The following is a 25,683-nucleotide window of genomic DNA, read 5'->3' on the forward strand; positions in this document are numbered from 1 at the left end:
GAAGGCAGTCGCACAACGTAGCACCGGCTAAACCTGTGCTGCAGCATTGGACATCTTAAAAATTGTAACATAAACGTCATTACACACAAGGGGGCACTGCTTATTTTAATGAAAAAGCTGTGGTGTTCGAAAGAGGGAATGGGATGGGGGAGGTGAGGTGGGTGGGTTGTAACATCTTCCGTCTCATACTCAGAGACAGGATTGATTTATTGGAGCAATGCCTGATTTTTCCAGCCTTCCCACATAATTTTAATCACGAGTGTGTCTCGGGGCAGGGGAAAGGGAGCCAGGTGGTCCATTGCCAACATAACCCACAGCTGAGCAATTCCCTTTATGGACCGTGCAGGGAAACATGGGGCCGCGCATTTTCTCCCAGGTTTTCTCAGGCCGCGTGGCGATGGGAAGGCACATCGACACTTGCACGTCACCTTTGTGCGAACGTCACCTATCTGGCAAGAGATGTGTCGGCAAAGATCTAATATTACCCGTCTCAGCAAGATGACTTGGTGGACTGGATTAGCAAGTATTCCGGCGCGAAAGGCTTTAATCAAATAAGCCACCATAGCAATTTACTCTAACCACAAATATTGGATTACAGTCTCATTAGAGCCTATGAAGTGCAGTGTAAAACGTATTAATTTATTATTGAGCACATGCCCTTCCTGAAGCGATGTTGCTCAATACTGTTAAACAATTTATAATGTAGACACGGAAAGAATCGAGACTAGTTAATGTGACAAATATATAAACAGGAACAGAGAAATGGCATTTCAATAACCGTTAAAAATAACTAATTGCCCCCTTGGGTCTGGATTATTTTGTAAAAAGTACACAGCAACGAGTTGTGGTGAGTTCAGTGTAATCTAACAGGTTTCTGATGATGAATTGTGGCGATATTTTATATGATGCCACACAGCGCTCAATTGCAGCTCTTGACAGTGTTGGGATAGGCCTCGACAATATTCAGTTATACACGTTTTCAATGTGCACATTCACCACCGTAAACTATTCCCTATTCCCTGCCTGATGATGGCCTCCTTTTGTCTGAGCCTACCCTCTTAAGCCACCTGTAGCTGCCATCCACTCGTGCCTTCATGTACCTTGAATTCCACCCCCTGCCCCCCCCCTCCCCCTCTTAGCTACAATTTTATCGTAGATTTAGTTTTTAGTTACGTTCCGCTTCGCGTTATATTTGCTATATTTGAATTTTAATTTTCGTATATTTGTTCAGTGTCCATCAGGTGTAGTTCTCACAGAGTGGTACTACAGAAGCCATCACAACGCATCATTGCAATCGGTTGATTTTCCACCCAAGAGACGTGGAGTCGCTACATAATGTAGGTTCATCAACTCAATTGGCAAAGGTGTCCTGAGGTTGGCCTCTTGCATCATCTTATCACAGGCCTCAGTGGAAGGTGAGAACATGCAGATCGTTGAGGATTTGTGCACAATCAGTGATCAATGCATTCAATAGAGTGGGTTGTGAGAAGGCATGGTATGTGTTTGATGGGATGCATGAACTACTTTGTAAGAATATACCCAAGGAAAAAGCCTCAAGTAGAATGATGGGATGTTGTAGAAGCAGACCTTGGTTGCCAGTCATTAACTTTGCAACAGTTGTCAAATCAAGAGAAGCAAGTGAGTTATTGCAAGCCGAGTCAAAAATTAATAAGGACTAATATAATAAATGAACACATAAAGTAGATTAACAAATATTACTTTCGTTTATATACGTATATATACGAACCCTGACATAAAAATGATGCAAAATTTATTCTTATATATGTTCTGATTTTAGTCTTTCATTCTTAAAATAAAGTGACTGCTGTTTGCTTTAGTATCATAACCCGGGACAAGATTAAGGTTATGTGGGCTATGGTTTTTGTAAAAAGTTCCTCTCGCAGCAAACGAGACGAAAGCTGTGATGATGATGAAGATCGTGATTTTGCGAGAACGGTAGACTCCTGGATTCTCACTGCACAGGAATTTCCTTTGAAGCTTGTGAAAGCGCAATATCTTGTGCACATTACAGACACTGAATATATTTTCAGGGGTGGGCAGTTAGATTTGAGTTTCACAGCCCATAAACACCCATTAATTGGCTGAAAACATATTAAAATAAAAACCAAATGCAGGATCCTCCTAAAAAAAGTAATACGACTTAGTGTTTCTTTCCTGGATAAATAAGTTAACTCCTATTCTTAGAATCATGAAAGAAAATGAAGAAATAATAAAACAAAATGGTATAAAAGTAGCTCTTTAACTGACATCGCTACAGGGCAAATGCTCACTGCCATACTAGGCAATGCATCTGAATGGTCTCTAACCATAATTGGCGTGACGCGAGGGTGAGTTGATGAGTTGGTGGCCATGTCCAGCTGAGAGACAAGCGGGAAAGCAAAGGCAGCTTAATGGGGCAGGGTAAGGGGCCCATGAGTGGACATGCTGGCGGTGTGCAATCACACAGCTTCTTAATGAGAGCTGGCTCCTTCATTTCCCATTAGTGGGTCAGATGAGTGAATGGGCCGTAATAACAGGATTGGGTTATATAACTGCTAGTTTGTAAGTGGACATCAATAACATCTCTGGGGCCTCTGTAGTTCAGGCGTACCTTGCACAGTCGCATTTCCTTCACGTGAGGTAATCTGGACCTGACCACAGATAGTAAATACCACTGCAGTTGCAACAGCCTAAACGCCTTCACTCAGGAATAATAAAAGATTAAGCACAGGTCTATACAAATACAAATTATGTGCTGATCTACTCATGCCTAAACAAGCTTGTGCTACATGCTTTGTAAGTAATACATTTTACAATGAATCGTTACGAAACGATAATATATGTAAATGCCATAACTATCTAAACTCGAGTTTCATTCTATAACTATTAAACATTATTACAGTGCTACCTTTTAGTGCTGGCTATTTTATACATATAAAAAAACTACTTGGTGTATTATGTCTTTGAACCAACATGGATAACGGTAATTAATGTGAGTGTTAAATGCTTCCATATATAGCCGTGTAACATAGCAAGATAGCATAATACATTACCGATACATTCCCTATGAATATTACATGCACGATTGTGTGTGCGATATAGGGATGATGCTCAACTGTACTGCCACAGAAACAGCAGAGGCTTTAATAAAGTGTAAATAATTACACACAAGTAAGTGACACATTCCCCATTGGCATGGTATGACTATGTTCAGTTATGTGGATCAGATGTGGAATGAGTCACACTCTCAGCAGGGTAGCTAAGGGAAAGCATTTGACCGATACATGTCGTATTTTTTAAAACGTGTTAAGAGACTCTGTGAAGCTGATGTGCAGCACTCACACTCGAAGGAAATAACAAATTGTGTGGCTGATTAACGTCGTTGGGTTTGAGCCACAATTCCACCGATGTAAAGGTAGCCAAAATATATTACGTCAAAAAAAGAACGATTGGCAGAGGAGTTGTATACTCAATCTCAAACTATTCGAAACTTTTAAAGTGGCTTGGCATGAGATAAATTTGCCCATGTGGTATAATTAATTTTACTTAAAATGTGGCTTGAAGGAAAGGCCTTCAATAAAATGAGGCCCACAATTCAGTCAGTGGACATTCCCCACACTACTGACGATGATGGTGTGTCGACTTTTGAATGCCATTGTCTTGAGGGTTTATCTATCTCTATATCTCTATCGCAGATTACTTTCCAAACCCAGAGCAATATGCATGAGCCATTAAAAAAAATCTGAAATTCTACTATGTAGACACAACTTGTATGATGAACTGCAGGCATATATCTGGAATGATGCACATATGTGCTTGCTTACAGGTGTAAAAAAATGCACTGGAGCAGTGTAATGCCAAAAGTCAAAATGTGGACACGATGTGTATGTGTATGAATGTGTGTGTATAACCTGGGTATGTCTTGTGACGTCCTGTCAGGGAGCCTTCCACACTGCATGTGGCTTCAGAGTGGACCTGGCCTGGCACAAGTGCCCTGGTGACGTCACCGCCACTGAATGGCGGCTGTTGTTGTAAATGTGTGTGTGAGCTGTGGCGGAGGGGCACATTGTGCCACCAAATAGGTGATCCGAGTTCGATTCCGGGTCAAAGATAACATCAGTGGGAAATATCTGAACCGATCCTGAGTCTCCGCAGGAGCCCCCAGCCTTATATGAGCACCTGGTGTGGAGTGTAAACATCGGCACTGGGGAGATAAAGGCGGCCAGGCGTATTGCTGACCACAACAGCAGCAGCTCGTATGCAGTGCTGCACTTGATAGGCGCTTGCTAACCGCACTTACTCCAACAGCCTATTAAAGGCTACAGGGGGGATATTTGTCTTGTGTGGGTGTGCACATGTGTGTGTATTTAAAGTATGAGTTAGTTTCCAGTTTTGAATATTTGCCAGTTTCCTGAGCTGACTGTTACACACCCCCAATGGGATAAACTGCCACAAGGAAACATTTGTCTTTGGGATGACATCATGGGCACGTCCTCTTCACACAACAACAACGACGACAACTATATTGGTCATTTACCCCTAAGTGGCAATGATATCACCGCAGCCGCGGTGCCAGCTCGCACTTACCACTAAGCGGTGGTGACGCTCCTACAATGCCTGCGCCAAGCATAAGCCACAACGTCCCCTGACGTGAGTTAACGGGTCAGATACTGGTAGTGCGATTTAGACAGATGGTTACAGCCTTATGAGAAACTAATTGCAATCCCTACCACACTCGCTCCACATAAGCTGATTGGCACTCTGTAAACATGCACACCTAACAAACACATTCCTGCGGAGGGAGCTGGTAGGAACGTTGGGTTGCTCGGTCAATGGCCAGGGTCAACGGCGGCGTGGTGTATTCAGCAAATATGCCCGACTGTGAGGGCGGGCACAAGCCGGCGTGAGTAGGTTACACGTTGAGTTTTATAAGGGCACCACGGGGTGACCAGCCCCTCCCCACCCAGCCCCACCCCTCCCACCCCCCACCCAGCCCCACCCTCCTCACCCAGCCTCTCCCCACCCTCCCCACCTAGCCCCTCCCTGCACGACGGACACAATAATCCCCTGTGGGCTGGTGTAACCAGGAGGTTCGTACTACTAAAACAACCACTATATACACACAGTATACAAATGCCCTCTCTAATAGCCTGGATGTATTGCCACGGTGTCTACACAGGTTGACACGCACCAACACCCCAAAACATAAATAGAACACAATGCACAAATGCCAAGGAGTTGAAACCTGGGATAACGATACCCGGCCAATAAATAGAACACTACAAATTAGACCACACCTGCTTTTATACATTCACTACCTGTACCATCAATGCATGTGTCACATTTTCACAGACAAACACATATATGCCTTTCACAGATAGCCACTATGAGCTGGACAATGTATTCGCTACATTTGTGTTACGTGAGGATGTGTTTGAAGGTCGAAGACTCCACTTTGGTCACCACACATTCCAGTCAAAGTACCAGATCTACTCTGCGGATACGATAGTTCTTGCCAACTAATCCATAACAATCAGGACACAAAGTCCCCAAAAACCCACAGAGGTGGTTTTAAATTTTCACAAAGAAGAGAGGTGAATGCTGATTTTTCCACGTGAAAATGCAGTGGCAGGCTAGCTGAGATATAGAACAACGGGGGAGGGAAATACGCTTAACTCAATAGGATGGAAACCGATGAAGAATTGTGATGAAATAGTTGAGGGAATGTGATGGAAGGGTGACTGAAGGTTGAATAAACAGAAGGAATGAGGACATGTGAGTGAATTACCTTGAATGTTGGCAGTGTACAGGTGGACACTAAGCACAACAACGTGGGACACCTTCATTCCAGGCAACAACATGGGACAGCTGTTTAACACCAACGGGTATAAAACACACGCGCGCTTGGATGTGTTCCTGCACGTCTTGCTTAATAGCTGTCCGACCATGGACGGCAATACTCGCAACACCGAGCCGTGCTTCCGTTAGAATGCCCGACTAACAATAAAAAAAGTTCATATAGTTAAATTCCTGGTTGGGGGTGACAGGCCATATAATATCTTTGTGGTTGACGAAATTAGGACCACTCTTTGTAACGCCAACAGTGCTTGTCACGTGACATGACTGCCCCCACCACAGGAATCTTTCATTTTCAGCACTGACTCAGGATTCGAAAGGAGAGAGGAGCGCTGCTCCAGTGCTCGTATTGGCGGAGGTGCCCTCTGCATATGACTGGTGAAGTAAACCTTCAGATAAAAAAATATATATCAGCGAATATTTCAACGTGTCGTAAAAAAAAACCCGGATTTCTGCCGCGGTGCAATGGTTGCAACACCGCGCGTGCACGCCAGATGTTGCCGCCAGTTACACCTCCCGGCAGCGGACATTGAAACGGCAGTGCGGGTTGTTCTTGAATGCCACCGTCAAACCAGCAGCATGCAAATGGGACACCTCAGTTCGTTTATCGGCGGGTCACGTGTGGGCACTCCCACCTCCTGCAAGATGTCTGGCCGGCGTGGAAGAGTAGGCCAAAAACACGCTCCCGAGGGGCTCTCTAGAGCTTCCTCTAGCGGGGGGCCATCACATGAGCGGTGGTGTGAGCTAGCAATTTGAGGACTGCAAATTTTACCCGTTAACCATAGAAAATCCAAAGCGTGCCAACGCACCGCGATGTTCCCAAAAGCGCGGGGGGCCCATAACCCAGCACTGCAGTGACTTTTCACAAACAAACCTCGGGGATTTAAACAGCTGCGTCTGTCTGGCTTGTGTGTTCACACTAATCTTTTCCACACCTCCCCCCCTGCCCAAAGACCGTAAGTGAACCACTTTTGTCCCTTAGTTTGCCGAAGTGATTTAAAAACCAAGGATGGAGATTCGCTAAATCCGTTCACGCCCTGTTAAACTGCGGGCGTGCAGAGCCACTTTGTGCCACTGCACAAGTCTTAGGCCATTGCATGAGATGAACTATAGATGTAGAAATATTACCAGAGGTCACACCAAAGTATAAACAAATCTATCAATGTTTTAAAGTGTCCATTCACAATATCCTTCATAGTACATATTTCGCACACTCAAGCAATGAACAAGTGACATTGTATTGCACATTTTCATAAAAGCGACGCAGTGCTAAACTGCACAGAAAACAGTGGTGAGTGCCTCCGATGAAGAGGGTCATATTTCAGGAATTTAATGTATTCCTTGCAATCGCTGCAATGTTATATCTTTCGGGATATCATCATCAACATTCGCGATAAATCCACCGCTAGATTCAGGCCTCCGCAAGCCGTTGCCATCGTTCACGGCACCGCGATGCAAAATAAACCACCGAAGCAGCCTGCACCACTCGCTCCATCGCATTGGTGGGGGCCCTTCCTCTCAGGAACCTTTCCATTCCTTGGATGCCGCCTTCGACATTATTCTCGACCGCCGGCAGTCACGATTCCCAGCGAATGCACCAAGGGGGGTGGTTTAGAATCTCTCCACTCGTTCGATGCGTGCGGCGAGAGGGCATGCGAGGGGGGCCGCGTGTATTGGGAAAGAGTTCACGGCACGTGGATTTGCAACGACTGCAATGCCCGTCGCTGTATCACGTGCCGTGCAGCGGTCACGCCACTGCCTTCCTTCTTTAATGCGGCTGCTGTGGTGGAGGCTGGCGGCTTGTACAAACCAACAAATGAACTCGGGACGGGGGCGAGGAGCTCGCAGAAGCACAGTTGCTAATGTAAAACAACCCTTAGGGCCCGCGGGCTGCAAAAACATGCTCCTAGTTGCCGTACATTGAATAAATTTTCTCCGTGACTATTTTAGTACTGCCGCGTGTTTAAATTGCTGAAAAAGTACCTGCACACCCAAGTTGCCGCATACTTTCGTAATTGAGTGACGGAACACCGAGACATGATGTCCCTTGCCGGATATATGCGCACTCTCCGTCTGAAATCAAATTGCGATGCAATTCCTGCCGCGGTCATCATGCCGCGCGTTGCGTAATGCGGCATTTGGGAGCGTTCTCAACTGCACGGAGCCAGCACACGTGTGAGCGGAGAGGCTGGCTGCTGCTTCGCTGGGAGATGTGCAGCGAAAGGTGTTTTTGGCAAGGATGGGCTACATTTGTCATTCGGTTGGGTGGCGAAAGGAAACAATGTGATGGAGCTTGCTACCAAGCCACATTAAGAACAAACAAAAAAACCTCAAACTACAAAAACACACGCGCGTTCTTTCTCACCCCCACCCACCCCCTCCATCCCTTCTGCAAACCGCGGAAGACTTAGCAGAGCAAGCCCTTTGGAGTGCCCACGTAAATTGTGCCAGCGAGAAAATATTCTGCCGGGGGACTTTGCATACAAACCATGGCCACTGCCATAGCAACCGCCCGCGAGGAATCTTTTTGAAAGATGCATCAAAGTCAGGGTTCTTGCGCTCTGGTAACGCACACACCCAGAAAGGCGGCATCCTTCAGCAAACAGATGCCAGCAGCAGAGCTACATTCCGATAATTATTTGAGCACGATGACGTTCCGTCACTTGCCTCGTGAATAGGGCAATTAAAGTTAAGTTTGATAACTCTCCTACAGTCTGCTGGCAAATTGTTGTCATAGTCGTCGTTGTTGTAGTACAATGAATGTTGAAAGCAGATGAGTGAGTGTTGCAAAGGTGTCGCATGTATGGAACATACTCGAACAACTACCAACACCTACCACGTCTTCTGGGAAACCCTTTGAGGTGGTGTAATGTTTCCTTTCTGCCTCGGCGATGCGAGTAATTGGAGAAGATTAGAGGGGCTGTATTATAATATTTGCATATTTATTCCACATTAGTAACATTTATTGTTTTAGGAATTACATTATTGTCAGACATTACTTTCCAACTTATGGAATTACATTGTTCTGTTATATATATTTTAAGTATAATGTGCATATAGATATTGGCGCTTGTGTATTTATGTATTCTTGTGTACACAGTCATTATCATCGTCGTCAGCCATGGCGAATCAACTGCTGGATGAAAGGTCTGCCAAACTGTTATCATCGTTTATGATCTTGTAGTCCAACAATCCACCTCCAGCACTTGAACACGAGCTGATTTTAACCGCTCCCATCTCCGATCGCCGCGTGTACTCGGCTTGTGTGTACATGCATTGTAGATGCGGGGAGCGCTACGAACCTGGCCAACACCAGTGACGAATATCTGAACCGGTCATGGGCCTCCCCTAGGTCGACTCAGCCTCAAATGAGTACCTGGTGTGGTGTGTAAACATCACCACTGGAGAGACAAAGGCGGCCAGGTGCAGGGTTGGCCACCCACCCCCTCATATGCCGTGCCGGCCTAATAGGTGCTTGCCAACAGCACTGGCCCCAACAGTCTGTTAAGGCTATATGGGGGATCTTTGTCTTGTGTGCGATGCATTATGTATACAACAGTCTTCGTGACAAATTTCGCTACAAATTCATTAAGGATTTGATTAATTTGGCAAAACTGTAAACAACTTAACTTAATCACACACTGCTGTGCTCAGTGCCTCTGAATGTAATACATTAATGAGATGATTAAATCATTCATTCTGACCTAATATTCTTAAATGTGCCTTAGACTGTTTCACTCAGCCTGAGTTAATGACAATGAACCCATAGATGTCGAAAATTGTTTCATCTGGCTCTCTGGTTCTCAGTGGTTAAAGATAAAAATATAAAAATACCAAGGCTATTTTTGTCCGTGACTAAGATTCGGTTATTAATGTGGACATCCGAAAATCCTATGGGCGCTTCAGCCTGGCTGCCATCTATGCTTGGCAAAAAAAACTGCATAAGATTTTGCTTAGAAAGCTTGTGCAAACACTTACCCTGCTTAGGCCACGAGCAAACCCCTGAAATCTGAGAAATGGTTTAAATCTTCTCACGTGACATCCCAAGAGTAAACACGCATTTGGCTGTAAATCTCTGTGGCGTGATCTGATCGCCTCCGTTGCTTCCCGCAACGCATTTCGTTATCTTTGCTCTCTTGAGGAAATGTCATTGTCCTACACCAGGGGTCGGCTCCCTGCGGCTCCGGAGCCGCGTGCGCTGGCTCTTTAAGGAATGCTTCTTGACGTTGGTTATTAAATTTTGAGGTTTTTTTGACCGATTTCGAAGAAAATGGATCTTCTTGTTATTTTGGTAGCTGACCCCTGTCATACACCAAAGAAAAAAACGATTTTAGAAATGTATACTTACACAGCCATACCCAGTTGTTTCCACACACATTTTTTTACGCAAACATGCATTCCTAAGATGTAATTAAGGATTGAATACATTTTAAAGGTGTATTAGTGTTTTAACTGTACATATTTTACATTTTTGATCGAGGCGTTTGAAATTTGCCCTTGAGAGTGTTTAGCTGCAACTCCGATTACTCTACGTGGCCAAGTCTCAGTGATTGCCTGCTGAAACGAGTGGTGCACATTTGCTGCTTTGCAGTCTATACATAAGAGACACCCAGCGTTGACTTCCCCACAAAAGTGGTACTGAATGTACGACCACAGAAGGTTTGTGTCAAACCCCCAACCAGAATCTGAACTCGCAAACCTCTGATTTCGAGCCGCTCGCTCAACAACTGAACCAGCCGACCACGCTTATGATGAAACATTATTGTATTTTACAAGCTTTATGTCAGTAATTTGGTTACATTTGATCATATTTTTGTTCCAGTTCTCTATCGCTAAATAAATATTGGAGCATGATTGTATGTTCTCAACTGGCTATAAATGAAGGACTTCAATTATCAACCCTAAACATTGCTAAACCTGGTTCTTGCAAACATGTCATGAATTTTAAATCCTCAGATTATCTTTCACTGCACATGGTGTTTTTGGAGATGTACGTATGTTGAACTTCTTTTGCACCAAACGTAGCCAACCGTTATAATCAGAGGTACGGGGAAGGACAAGGCGTGTGTCATGCAAGTGTTGACTTTGTTTATTATCCCACAGTGGCTCACACCACAATTCTATTGCTATTGTTATATTTTAAGGTCATATTAAACGCAGCAGGCTGGATGTTGTTTTGTCAAACAGCAGGGAGCGCGCCATTAAGAGCTCCTTCGAAAGCCAATGTAATCAAATCAAATCCATACTGTGTCCGCAAAGGTTAAAGACCAAGGATATTTTCAACATTGGCCACTGCTCATATTTGCTACTTTGCGAATGTAATAAAAACATTGGCAGGTTCCTTCAAGAAAGAGATTTTGGGCCAGATATCGGGCAGTGAGAGAGAAATGTAGAGGTTTTTTAATGACCGTTAAATCTGATTTGATCTCACTGCAAAATCACAGCCACCAAGCATGGCTTTGCTACTACCTTAACACAATGCAGCTTGGCATCCACATTTTTGGTTTCCTGACACATCTGCCTCCAGGATGTTGATCGAAGTTCCGAAGCCAGAAAAAACATCGGTGCACTCCCTGGAAGGGTGCCACACATGCAGTCAAATGTTGAAAAAGTTAAAGTGCCCTTATTATTCCTGGGATATCACATAATATGCTTGAGGTTTGTGGACACGGCAGACTACCAAACACTTTATTTTGAGATGGCAAAAACACAAGTGGATCCACACTTGTTAATGCACTGAAACGCCAGCTTGTATTTCTCTATTCACCACTGCATAATCCCTTAAGCAAAATAGACATTAAAAAAGTATATATACCTTATACATACCACATGTACAGTGGGAACATTTGTCAAGGTACCCGCTATTCAATAATAGAGGGTGAAGCAGTCATGCCTCTATGTGCCCAGGTCGCCATACAGGCTTACATTATGGCTTTGAGTTGAGAGGAGACTATGAATCGGAGTTTCAATAGCCAACACTCTTGGTGGATGCACGGGTTGCCTCAGCAGTCCCATTGTTTGGCTTGACTTTACGTACGGACGTGCCCATTCCAGCAACTCATCCTCCCTCGGTGTGTCCATCGCCAAGAGGGTATCCATATGCACCAAGAAAAAATGCTGCAAGAGTAGTGAAATCCACTTCAAGGGTGCGACGCTTAATTTTGTTTGCACGGTGGGTGCTTTTACAACCCACGAGCAGAGCAGTTGTCTCCTGACAGTCCCAGAACCACTGGGCATGTTGAGCTAGTTTGATTTTTTTCGTGGAAATTGGGTGCACCAAATTCATGTCGCAGTTTTTCATTCAATGCGTATCGGGGGTGGGGGGGGCGGCAGGGAGCAGTTGACGGTGGGAATTGGGGCGATTGGTAATGGCATCAGCACGCTCGCCCCCTGAACCAAGAGACTCAGCCGACCAACGAGGCGCTGCCTATCTCACAGAATTGTTTTTCGTTGTTGTTGTTGTGGAAAGCGACCGTGGTTATCATCGACCGGGATTTGAACTCACGGCACATGGACCACGTGTGCCCACTACCTTGTCATAAAACCTCATCGGATATGAAACCATAGTATGCACTGCACACAAAGTCATTCAAAATTTCGTCCTCATGAAAAGGTGAAAACCAAACTCCTACGTTATCTCCAGTATTGATTTACCGCAGTTCCAACTGTGGACATTGTAAAGTGAAGTGCAATAATATATACTCTAAATGAGCAATAATCAAACGTGAATTGCATGAAAATGCAACAATTGCATTAAATGCATATTTGTATATATATAATAGGCAACGTGTTTACAACACACGCTTGTAAACCACTGTCTAAGCAGCATCGCCGAATAAATTGCCAGCAATTGTTCAGGTGCAGCAGCGAGCGTTGAATATTGTTTGTTGCATGGCATTGTGAGGCTGGATGTTTTGTTTTATTTTAAAACAATAGGAGAGCATAATATGGGTGTTTTTGTTGTTGTAGTAATGTAGTTACATTCATTAATGATGTTTGCCCGTGGTAACCAGTGCCGCACATGGCGTAAATAATGGACGAAATGCAAAACAGCCGACGCTCGCTTTCCTAACGAGAACCCAGCACTCCATCACGGGTCGCGTGTCCCTGCACGAGCGGGTTGGCATGGCTCAAATGCCTCCTGTCTGATGCCAAGTGGTGCATAAACAAGGCAAGCTCAAATTCACGCAAAGTGCCGGCGTGTGAACACATTCCAGGAGGCCCCCACCTCTGGATGGCAGTGTGAAGAGTGCCCTTGATGCACAATGCATCACCTGCCTGTCGTCAGGGAAAATGCATTGCCGCTGTGCGTCAGCGCCAAAGCTAATACCACGGAAAATATTTATCTGAAATTTAGCAGAGGCAAGTGTCGATTAATCTTCAAATTGGTCAGTGGGAGCCGGTCACTACATCAACATGAATATCCCAGGAAATATGTATATCACAATCGCTCATGGAATAATCTGGAATGTGAAAAGCATTGGCAATGTGCTGTTAATTGCCCGTGCTTGTAGATGATGTTCAATGCCGAGAGGTTCACATCGGACATCAAGCCTTGCTGAGATGGCTTTTACAATTCAATCGCTTTTATAGGGTTCTTGTTTTTGGCTGTAAAAACGCAGCGCAATTTCTCAACCAAAGGCTATTTCTCAAATAACTACCATATTTTATAGTCTAACTTATTTGATCGTTTTGTGTTATAAGGCAGAGGTAAAGAGAATAAGAGTTGTGTTTTTAATTGGACGGTTGCTCAAAATATATTGGTATCGCTTACTTGAAAAGGAAAATTAATTTATTTTTATTTATAAATGTAGAACAATATGAAACCTGTTTCACTTTTTTATGCCATTGTTACTGATTTAGGAAGAAAAAAAAATGTACTCGGCATTATATAAAAAAAAAATCATGCGATTCCGGGAAATTATTTTATTGAGAGTACTAAAAAGGAGATGTAAATGTACATTTCCATAGCAGTGTGATTGCATCAGTGGTTACGCAACAGTAGGATTGCCCACACGTCTACCATTGATTGTACACGTGGCACTCAAAACGTTGTGCCCTCCGTGGCTCAAATATTCCTTGCCCCCTGAGACCGCTAAGACCAGTGGCACGTACAGGATATGACATATTTATATTATGGGCCTGGTGTTGAGGCTTTGGTGGAGGAGTGCTGTCGTCGGTTGTCTCGGCGCAACGTTTTTCCGGCATGGTGCAGAATGCGCCGGAGTTTCCCCTTGAGGATCAACGAGCTCCAAGATCCCGATGGCCCCAGCAGCTCCACTATTTAAGGGTGCCACGGTGGCTACATGTTAACTACCTCGCCTGGTATACAGGAGGTCGTGGGTTCGATCCTGACGCTGACGTCTATTGTATTTTTGGAGTTTGCGTGTTCTCTCTCTCTCCCCGTGGTCACGTGGATTTTTTCTCCGGGTCCTCCGGTTTTTCCCTCTACATTAAGAAATATACGCTTAGATTATTGGGCTGCTATAAATTTCCACATGCTAAGCCACTTCGTTGAGTTATCCTTTGTGGCCAGGTCGTTTATGAAAAAGTGCATTATAGCTCAGTGGGCCTTACATGGCAATTTCACCTTGGTTCATGGTTAATTTGGCCCCGCTGGCAGAGGACACAGAGACTCCCTACTTCAAGCATTGACTTAATCATAATTTTTTACCACTCATGGAAAATAGACACTGGTTAATATAAAATTACCACAAAAAACTTGCCAAAAAGTTACAGCAGTTTTGTCATGAGGTCAAACTCAACGGACCCAATTAACGTGATTATGTTTGGCCATCACTCCAAGGTTTTATTGTGGCATGACAGCGACAATCAAATTTAATCGGACCCACACTCAGCATTTAACAAAACACTCGCAACTGACCCTGCACAAAGGCACACCTGTTCGGCCGCGACTCGTGCCACGATTGCGGAACGTCACAGAGAATGGATTCTGTGCTGCCAACGACGGTGGCGGAAAGATTCTGTGAATACGAGGACACTTTCCGTCATCATGTGAAGAATGTTAATCACGCTCTGGGGGTGAGGCTCGGGTGGGCAGTGCTGAGAGGGCTCGGCGCACAACAAACAAATAAACACACGTGTGCGTATTTGGCGAACCCCTCTTCCACGACTTTCTGTTGTCGCAGAATTTCCGCGCGCAATGTTTACGGCAGATTCTTTTTTGTGTCTCTCTCAAACGTTGCGGCAAGCACTGGAATGGGACCATGTGTGCACCAGAAGAGGATGATGGTGATGAAGATAAATGATGTGATGATGTTGATTCTGCTGCTGATGGCAATAGTGATACCAAAGATGCAGGGCAAGTAGTACTCCTGGAATACCCTTAAATTACCTTTAAGAGCATTTGCATGTGGAATGAAAATGCAGTGCACAGTATCAAGAGAAACCCCATGCTTAAAAAGTAGAACATGTAACATCCACACAGATATATTCACGAATCTACTTTCTGTACTGCCTTCTCCTGGCCACCTTGTGGCACAGAAGGTTTTGAAGTTTCGTACGTTTCTGCGTGCTGGATTGCAGGTGGAATACCGTCTGCGGAATTTCCTGCTACAGCTGGAATATCCACAAAAGCGTGAAACCAAACTCTCCATGATGCGGCCCACTATCTCTGGATCGTGGCTTGCAAGTGCCTTCATCTGTAAATTAAACGATGCAACGATCATGGAGTAATGTTGCTCCCAACAATGTATTGGTCAGTGTTGTTCCATAAATCGTGAGTTGCACCACCGAGGAAACACATGGGTCTGCAAAATGCAACTTTGTTGAACGTCACTTTAATATTGTTCTTGTTGCACACTGCACATCTCGGTGATTGATTGCATGACATCTTTAATTTGGCTTATCATGAGAACCGGTAAACACAATTCTACTTCGTGGACTATTTTTGATCTGAGGCCATGGATATGTTTACCAATAACACTGATACGCACTCATCTCAGTGCTCTTCTCGTTTCACAGATATTTCCGTGAAACGCTTCAAGAAATAATCGCCGTCATGGAACATTGCAATGGGTTGGCAATGAACAACTGCGCTGCCACACCTCTGCAGTGTCTGCCACAGGATGTTGCACAACATTTGAAGGGCGCAACGAGTTTTCGCGTTTGAAGGCTGCACAGACCTGACGACGCTTACACCGGCATTCGTGAGCATTATTAAATTACTCAACGTCGATCACTGATATGTCGCTGTACTGAATCTGTTTTTTTTGTGTGCACATCATTCCCTTGGTATTCGCGAGGGACACGTTCCGGAGCAAATTTAACGATATTGGGCTATGAAAAGCTCTCTCTTAACTAAATGCTTAAATAAGCTATGAAGTACATGAACAGTATCATAATACCACAACAACATGTATTGGTTATAATTAACATAAAGTAAATACGAATAAATATAAAAGTATTAAATACTAGTTTATAAATGAACTTAACTTAAAATGTGATGCTGCTGCACAGGAGCATCATCATCACATTCTCTCTCTCATCACTTTATCTCGTAATTTTACCCCGTCAATTTATCTCATCTTATTCTCCCTCTCTCGATGCGGTCGTGTCGAGTTTAAGACCCAATTCACGGTTAGGCAAAATAGCGGTAAGCAAGTTCGTGAAAAACGAGGGGGTGCTGCTTCGCTACACTCATCAGCTGATTTCCCATCAAATGCAAACGTTGGAACCAGTTAAAATGTTCTGTTGAGATTTCGGAAATGAGCCACTCCTTGATATTATTTTTTACTTCTGGTTATTTTGAAATATTCGTAATTATACACACGCGTATTCAATTGATTCACAAGACAATAGTGTATCTGTACACAGTCGTGCATACTTTTCTGCTAACGTTCACGTATGTCATCATTCATGGGCGGGCGGAGGTGTCTCTACACAAGATTTACGATAAATCCCTTGCAGTCTTTATTGCCGTACAAAGAGAACAGGTAATACCAGTCAAGAAGTGTTTGTGTGGAACCACAACACCATGTATATGAATCCACTCTCTGAGAAACACTCACTTCACATTAAATGCCCATAAAGCCTTTCACAAATGACAACTGTGACACATTTGTGATTGCGGAAGTGAATGGCGTAACTAGCCGCGGCTCAACTGCACACGGGAGCGACAAGACTAATCTTAACAAAAAAAAAACACGAGCTAAACATGCACTTGTGCAACTTGCCGTGTGTCCTGTAACCATGATCCGTGATTGTCAACAAATACTTCACCGATGCTCCGAAGGCAGCCAACTGGATTGCGCTGAAGTGAGCCGCTAATTTTGAGCGAACATTTTTTTTAAATACGCAGGTGTGGCCAATCAGGTAATTGGAATGGGGATAAAAAAAACTTGCCACTGCGTTGGTTTCCAGTTGTGCAAAAACTTAGCGTTGCACACGGCTCTGAGTATTTGAAGATGAATGCCCGTTCGGAGTGAGTGCCTTGTGATAGTATAATTGCCGTTCGTAGTTTGCTACCGATTGATGTTAAGATTATACGTCATGTGCATTTTCACTTTGTTGAAAGACAGCATGTAAAATAAAACTAAACTATGCATTTTTATTTTCTTTTACCAGATAAGGCCACTGAGCCATACAGCTCTTTTTCAGAAGCGATTTGGCCAGAAATGATAGCTCAACTAAGTGGATTATCATGGAAATGTATAGTAACCGCATGTTTCTAAATGTCGAAGTAAACACCGTAGGACCTGGATAAAAATCCATGTGACCACGGGAAGAACATTCAAACTCCAAATATACAGCAGGCGTCATGGTCGGGATCGAACCCACGAGGGAGTTAACATCTCGCCACCGCGGCGCCCCAGACTCGAGGTAATTAAATTAACTAAATGACCTCGAGTCTGTGCAGTCTTCACAAATGATCTCTACACCTGTGCAATGAGCATGTAGGGCGAGGATCAACACGCGCGTGTCTCTTTGGCACTCCCTGTGACAGCAGTCGCATTGGGACGTGACTCAAGAGATAACTTAAACCGTCACCTTGCCACAGCGTCATGTATTCTACTCTTTAGCTGCGTGGATTATAACTTTTTCTCTCTCTCTCGCTCTGTGCTTATCTGATGATCCGTGGCGTACAAAAAAATCCTCAAATTACGCAGCAACACTCACATTTCCGCAGCTTGGTTGAACCGTTAATACTTGGTGTGAAATGCGATGTCTTACGTGTAAACTGAAACGGTGAACGCACTACACGTGCACACAGGCGCAGCCTTTTAGGCTTGGCCGATAGAGTGGGTGCCCGGGACAAGAAGCCGCACGGAGCACCAACAATCTATGAGGGATGTCAAAAATGTGCGGATGAGAGGAAGAGAGAGAGAGAGAGACGCAGAGTAACACAGATATGTGTGTATATATATATCGACAAAGGGAGATAAGAGACACATACACAGACTAGTAGACTAAAGCTTGCTCAGCATGCACAAGAAGAGTGATACACAAAGCAGAAGTATGGGGTCTGGGGGAAGTGTGGAGGGCAATAAGTGCTGTCACTCATGGACTGTGATTAGTTACTCTGGATAGATTGTGATCTTGGCTTTTAAAAAAAGAGAGCCAAATTGCAATGTACCTCACCTGGCCATCAATCATCAGTGTTCTAGGCTGATGCACGATTTAGACGGCTGAGCTTAAACCTGCCCACAGACTGTGGTTTAAGGAACAGGGACAGTGCCAGCAGATAAATATAACTTCATACAGCATCCAAAATACTACACACATTATTAATAATACTAAATCAGTGTGCATACGAAACGAAGAGAGACACGTATGCCCTCATAACCTCGTCACTATCATCGGCCACGATCAATCAACTGCCGCCGTCGTGATAAGCCGCCTCGCACGGCCACATCGGCTGATTCCATTGCTCCATCTCCGTGGTGGACGTCACCCTCTCGGCGACCTACCCACCCTTGACCTGCCACTCAGGGTCAGTGTTCTCGATCATCGTCCGTTCGAGTGACGTGTCCTGCCCAAGCCCACTTAATTTCCTCAACAGTTTGAGTGATTCCTTTCACCAAGCACGCATCTCTCCATACAGCTTCGTGCACTTCTCAGTTGTTGTACCTTTGCAGCCGTGCAGCTGCAAAGGCGCAACACATTCTCCAGGCAATATGCACTGCTCGGGATGCTGCCGTGGTTTTATTGGTCAGCACGCTGGACTTGCAATCCAGAGGTCGCGCGTTTGATCTCCTAGCACGGCAGTTGAGCAATGGACCATTTTTCTTAAATCTCCCCAAGCTTCAAATCAAGTTTGAACCACCTCCACGGGGAGGATTTCCACACAACTCACTCTTAACTTAAAATGTAGCAATCTTTGGAAGAACGTAATCAATCAGGTAAAGTGTTAACTGTTGTGTTAACCGATTCTCTGTGTTGCATTGCATTACATTTCTAAGTATACTATGTTTGTTTTCTCAAACTTACTATTTCTCTCTCTAATTTTTTTTTACCAGATTTGTCAAGTTCCAATTTCTCTCCTCTGGCCGCTCTCATTGACATGCTAATTTATCTGCCCCCCCCCCCTCCTCTATATAATGCCCCATCACAGAGTCGTTGTTTCTCTGTGTGCCTATGTGTGTGTCTCTCTCTGTGTGTCTCTCTCTGTGTCTCTGTGTGTGTCTCTCTCTCTGCTTGTGTGTCTGTCTGTGTGTCTCTGTGTGTGTCTCTCTCTGTGTGTCTCTGTGTGTCTCTCTCTGTGTGTCTCTGTGTTGTCTCTCTCTGTGTCTCTGTGTGTGTCTCTCTCTCTGTGTGTCTCTGTGTGTCTCTCTCTGCTTGTGTGTCTGTCTGTGTGTCTCCGTGTCTATGTTTTGTCTCTCTCTCAAATCTAGCAATCTTTGGAAGAACGTAATCAACCAGGTGGGCTGTTGACTCTTGTGTTGGCCGACTCTCTGTGTTGTATTGCATTATATTTTCAAGTTTACTATGTTTGTTTTCTCATTCATTTGTACCTGATGATGGTTGCTTGTGTTGCAATCGAAACTTCGTATTGCATTATTATTTAGTTACATTTATTTCGACGTGACTTTACCGAAAGAACCAAATAGACACTCCAGAAGCTCCTACGGCAGCCCCACCCTGGCCCGAGCGAGTCGTGTGCGCATGCACGCAGCGGTGGGATATGACGATGACCGCGGTCCGCACCTGTCGTGGGAACTTTAAAAAGAAAAGAAAACAACAGCCCCCTAGGTCAGAGCCGCTCTCTGAGATTCCATTAAGATCGAATGGCCAGATCGAATCAGCTGTAAAGCTATTTAACCTTCCCATGCGCCAGGCGTGGCCAGCAGAGGTAATTGTAGAGAGGGGACTGGGTGCACTGGTGTGCTCACAACATGTGCGACTGACCACAGCTGTCACGAGGAATTAAAAAAAAAACGTTTGCAAATCACTCTGGTGCGTCTAAATAGAGCTCTGCTTTGCGCCTGCGTTGGGCATCGTTTTTTTTATTTCATATAAAACAAGCTCCCAAACTGTTCCTGTGCACGCTGGATCCGCGTAGAATTAGCCTCTGTTTAAAACAACGAGTGGAAAGGTTTTAGACCACCCGAGCAAGGATTTTTCTAGAACGGCAGTTACGGCACCGCGCGATTAAACTGCGGTTTGTGGGGAATTAATGCTACAATAACTATTGGCATTCCCACCATCCCAACCTGTAAGGCAATGCTCATTTGTGGTCAATGCAATCATAGCGATTGCATCAGCACTACCTGGGAGCAGTCTTTGTGCTCTCGTGTTTGGTTTTTCATGGAGTGACCAGGTTTCCATTGTGAGTGGAGTTCATCTACACACACTATGTGCCGCCATGAAGATCCCCGACCCTATAGAAGCGTTTACGCCAATTTCTAACAAAAAGCAACAATCCCCAAAGTGATATATATTTTTAAAATAAAATATAAATGGGATGACATGATGCCATCAATATGGCATGTGTATTAAATCAGAACAATATCAGCACTGAGATAAACTGAACATGTTCGAGTGAGCGGTCGGCTGCTTTGCTGAATGCTTTTAATCTGGCAGCTGGATCGCGCTCTCTGAAAGCTAACTTCAACAAGTACTCTTCATTACAACACATGTAAGCACCATTTCCCAACAAAGTGATACTGACTTGATAATGGACTGACAAGAAGTCCGATCGATCACACGCCCCCCACCCCCCAGAACAGTCGACCTCAACTCAATTTCTCATAACCAGAACGGGAAAGGAATGAAGTTGCCGCGGAAATTTCAACCGTCGTGTCGAGGGGAAGGAGGTTACGGTCAAGGACTCGCTGGCAGAAGCACTGCTCTGAGAATCCACGCCTAATTCCACGCACGTACTTGTCAGCAAAAGGGCTGCTGTGATGTGTGTGACATCCACTTTTTATGCTTGAATCTTGCACTTTTTTGTTTGATTCCTTAATCGGCTAAAACTTTTAAAAGGTACATTTAATATTTAAAATTACATGATTTATTACGTTTTATTTATGTATTAATTTGTGTTATTCATTAATTTTTTATCTGATGTGTTATGTCTGTCACAATAACCGTGTGTTGTTGTTATTGATGAAACCCGACTTAAGAGCTTTTTAACTCACAGGGTACTTCAAAATAAACTCAACTAAAGTCAAGCCACTGATTGTCTAACTAGTATTGCCGTCACGAAAGCAGTGTTTATAATTTACATTTGAAAGGATTCATGTTAAACCACAAACACTGAAGCAAATTAAACAGCTGGCAAGTCGAGCGGCATACCAAAAACAACATTCCACCATGATGATACTTCCAGTTTCAAAGTTCAGTTGGGCCGCTGCGTGGGTGGATTGGCTGTATGTATATTGTTCAAATGGCCATCGAGTTAATGGTCAGATTTCCAGTGGGCCTGGGTTATCCATTACTTCACGTAACATCCCCATGTAATGCCGCCGCCTGTCAGGGTGCCCCAATGATCGGAGTAAAACTATCGTGAGTCACACCGACGAGGTGGCTCAGCGGTAGATTGAGCGGCTTGGAAACGTTGCGGGTTTAACTCAGCCCATCATTCCTCTTGAGGTCGATACAAATAAAGTACCGCTTTCTGGGGAAGTCAGTGCTGGTTGTCGTATGGAGAGTCCCGCTTCTGTAAAAGGTATGTGGAAATGTAACCACGAGCTCAGGGCTATACATGTGCGATGAGCACTGCCTCAATGCTTATTGAGCATGGTTGGCTATGTGCGGTGCGAAAGAAGTTCAACATACATGTGTAGAGACAGTGCGGGTACAGGAACAGTTTGTGGCCCAATGGTCAGGAGGGGTAATTATTGAATGGGAACCATCTGGGAAGTTCGGGAACGGGTTAGAGAGTTCGGGCGCGGAGTGAGGGCTACACCGGGAATAAAAGGAGGCGAGAGGCAAGGTTCGGGGCTGCCACGGGATCGGGGTCGACTGTCTTCATGCCGTCGCCGTCTTTGGGCCGTCGCTGTCTTCACATCGTCACTATCTTCGTGTCGTCGCTACTTGCGTACTATCCCTGGCCCAAGTTATCTGTGCGAGATCCTGGCCCAAGTTATCTGCGTGAAGCGCCCTAAATAATACATAAATAAACATCTACAGTTCAAGTTGTCCGAGAGTCACGACACATGCATGCGTACATTTCGGCAATAAATCATTGTGACTCCTTGGCCTTTTGGCCTATGCTGGCTCAACCACGGGATAAGCTCACGCAATAAACATCGAATGCCCACGATATTGCCCTGGATTGCGATCCAGTTCGTGCATAATGTGGGCTTGGCCAGAAGGTACTCACAGAGAATGGAGCCCCGTGGTGTCTCGCAGGGCCTCTCTGGGCACCTCCCTCAGCTGGTTGTTCTGCAGCATTCTGGGGAATGAGAGAGAGAAGAAGATGCTGTTAAGGCTGATTTAACAAGGGAGAAAAATCATGAATACGCACGGATTCTCATCATGCTTTCCAATCGGCCATCGAACGTCTTAAATTAGCGATGACAATGGCCGCTCTCGTGCCGGGCGTGCAGGAAGTGGCACACCTATAGGCCGTGATGAGACAATAGGGCTCAGCGGGGTTTTTCCCACGAAAGGCGCAAGAAATCCCTTGATCAATGTGGCCAGTTTTTGTTGCAAGGGCGGGTCCCTAATAGCAATGCAACCTAATAATAAAGCGTTGCTCGCATTGGATCATCTTCAGAAGAGTTTGTCATGTCCCCTTCGTTGCAGATGAATGTTGAGGCTGTCACGTTGTGTTCATGGCCAGTTATTAAGGACTTTACCATAAAGATACTGGGTGTCTGTCATCTGGACGGTAATCACGAGTACAAGTGCCACTTTGTGGGGAAGGCAACAGTGTTAATCCTATATACTCACCACTGTCATAGGAACTTACTTGACAGTTTTCAAATACGTATTTCTCATAACCACTATGGCAATGCCCATATACCATTGGCTGGGTGGTAATGCTATGTCCGTAGGTGGATTGCTGTGCTTTCTCACGGCTGTCTCTATATACTCTACAATATAGGTTTATGGCTTAAAGCTTTCGTGACTGCAGGGATTCATCTTCTTGGTCTTATCGACAGACCTGTTCTTCACCTGAGGACGGCTGCTTGCGTTGTGGCCGAAACGTCGTGAGAATTATTTTATTATGTTTTATTTTTATTATTTTATTATTTCCATTCTACGTGACTTTACCGAGAGAACCAAGAAGATAGGTTTATGGGTTAGATCGCGTACATATAAATGTGTCGTTAAACTTGCCACCAAACGACACAGCCAATTAATAAGGTTTGTCACACAACAGAACATGCCAATTCGTTACTAGTACATCACACTGGTGTGTTGGAGAGCAAATCCACAATATTTACAATCTGAGTACAACGTTTCACTAGTAATTACAACTAGCTTCATCAGGTGACAGGCAGATTTGTGGAGAAACCCTCCTGTTTCGTTCCTTAAAAAGAGGGATAGATGTGTGACGTCACTTGTGAGCTCTTCACGTGAAGGAGGGGATTAATTAATGCATATAAATGACAATGGATATTCATTGCCGGTTGGGTTATTCATTTGGTAATCAAGGCACATTAAGTATGCACATTGTTTTTTTAACTCCTGTCGTTTCCGTGAAATAAAATAGCAGTACCTGTTACTGTCTGCGTACACGTAATCCCCATTGATGTATGGTGACATGTACAGGCATGCATTTAAACAATGTATTATTTGATGATTCGCTTCCAAGCAGCACTAAGCCTGTAGCTATCCGAACGGCTAAAATGTTTTTTCTCTCTCTCAATTTATATAGATTATCTAATTAGTCTTGGCTAGTAGTACCTAGTTTTGCACAACGTTATCAAAGTAAATTGAGTGTCCGTGTTGGCACACGTGTTCTGGCACTGCCGACAGTTGTATTTGGAAGTATTTAATATTTATTTGGTGTTTTTTTAGTCTCGTGCTGATCATTCGTCCTGTCTGCCCAACAAAGCACTTTCCACAAGTGCAATTAATCCCGTGCACACGCTACGTACGGTGCGAAATATGTTCAACATACATGCATACACGTTTCTAAAAATGCTAAATGGTTATTTTAAAACGCCATAGATTTCAAGTTTGTTTGAAAATTCTGTCAAAACCATGACTTCCATTGTAATACAATCTAACTGTTTGAAATAGGCCCATTTCAGCCAGGCAAAGGATAATTCAATGCTGTAACTTAATTGAGAGATAACGCACGTGCAGAATACTGTGCAGAAACGCAGTGGTCAGGTTGCTTACCTATCTGCACACATTTGTTTTGCGCCATTCCCATCTCACGTGTGCCATCACTTCAAGTTATCTGGCTTCTTCTGACAAGAGTAAAATGTAAATTTTCTTTGGCTTTGGTAGCAGTTCGTTGGTGCGTGCCGGTAGACTCTGCACTTTGCACACGGCACGTATGGCACACAAATGTGCTACCCATGAAGGCCTTCGGTGGAAAAACAGCAAACTCTTAACACTGAACTACATAGAGGAAAGCCAAGGTTGTGGAATAATTAACCTGTACCAATGCTGGTCAGCTGAATATTTTATGTTTGTTGCTTATTATGTGAAGTTTTTTTAATATATATACAATTAATATCTTGGCTGCTTAGGCAATCACCGACTTGGTAAAGATCACAATTTGTTTGCGGTCAGTTCACTTGTTCAGTTTATAAATCCTCAAAGACAACTGGGAGTTTGAGTGTGCAGCCGAGACGTTTACTCAGAGATGAATGGAAAAGTCCAGCAATCGAAATTACGAGCCTGAGCACACGAATGGTGGCAAATGTTAGACCGGGAAAATAAACGGTGGACAGCAAGAGCTGAAAGGCCACCAAGAGATGACGCAATACTGTGCGCCCAGCTGCCATAGCAACCCTTTACAGGGTTTGATACATCGAGGATATGGTACCGCAATATGTTACTCCTGAAATGTATGTGAGGAATGTTTAACTTCTTTCGCACCGTGCGTAGCCAACCGCTCTAACCGGAGCTGCGGAGCAAAGGCCAACAAACTAAACACAAAAGGCAGTTCTATAGGAATGAGTTTTCAATCTAGATGATGATTTAAAAGTGCATAGCTCCAGTGGATTCCTTTTACTGGAAGGAAGAGCGTTCCAGACGGCCGGCAGAGGCGAATCCGAAAGCGTGCGACACAGCGACCGCATTTGTTCGATGGCCAGCCAAAATATGAAATGAGTGCAATGTACCCTCCCCATGTGCATGCGGTGATCTGCTGCGGTGTAACCCGCTTCTCGCTCAGGCCCGAGGAGTCGCAGTGCTCGCGGAGGGCAAAGCTACAACAGCCACGACGTCACCGAGTTT

General features: G+C 44.5%; 1 protein-coding gene across 1 annotated transcript in view; it reads right to left on the reverse strand.

Moving 5' to 3' along the window:
- LOC133350365 (leucine-rich repeat-containing G-protein coupled receptor 5-like) overlaps positions 1 to 25,683 on the reverse strand; it is a 141,774-nt gene that overhangs the window by 59,758 nt on the left and 56,333 nt on the right. Inside the window, 1 exon segment of the mRNA XM_061564671.1 lies at positions 22,643 to 22,714. Within this exon segment, the coding sequence (XP_061420655.1) occupies positions 22,643 to 22,714 (72 nt within the window).

The sequence above is a fragment of the Lethenteron reissneri genome, chromosome 33, assembly GCF_015708825.2.
Source record: "Lethenteron reissneri isolate LAM-NWPU_2019-01 chromosome 33, ASM1570882v1, whole genome shotgun sequence".
Lineage (NCBI taxonomy): Eukaryota > Metazoa > Chordata > Hyperoartia > Petromyzontiformes > Petromyzontidae > Lethenteron > Lethenteron reissneri.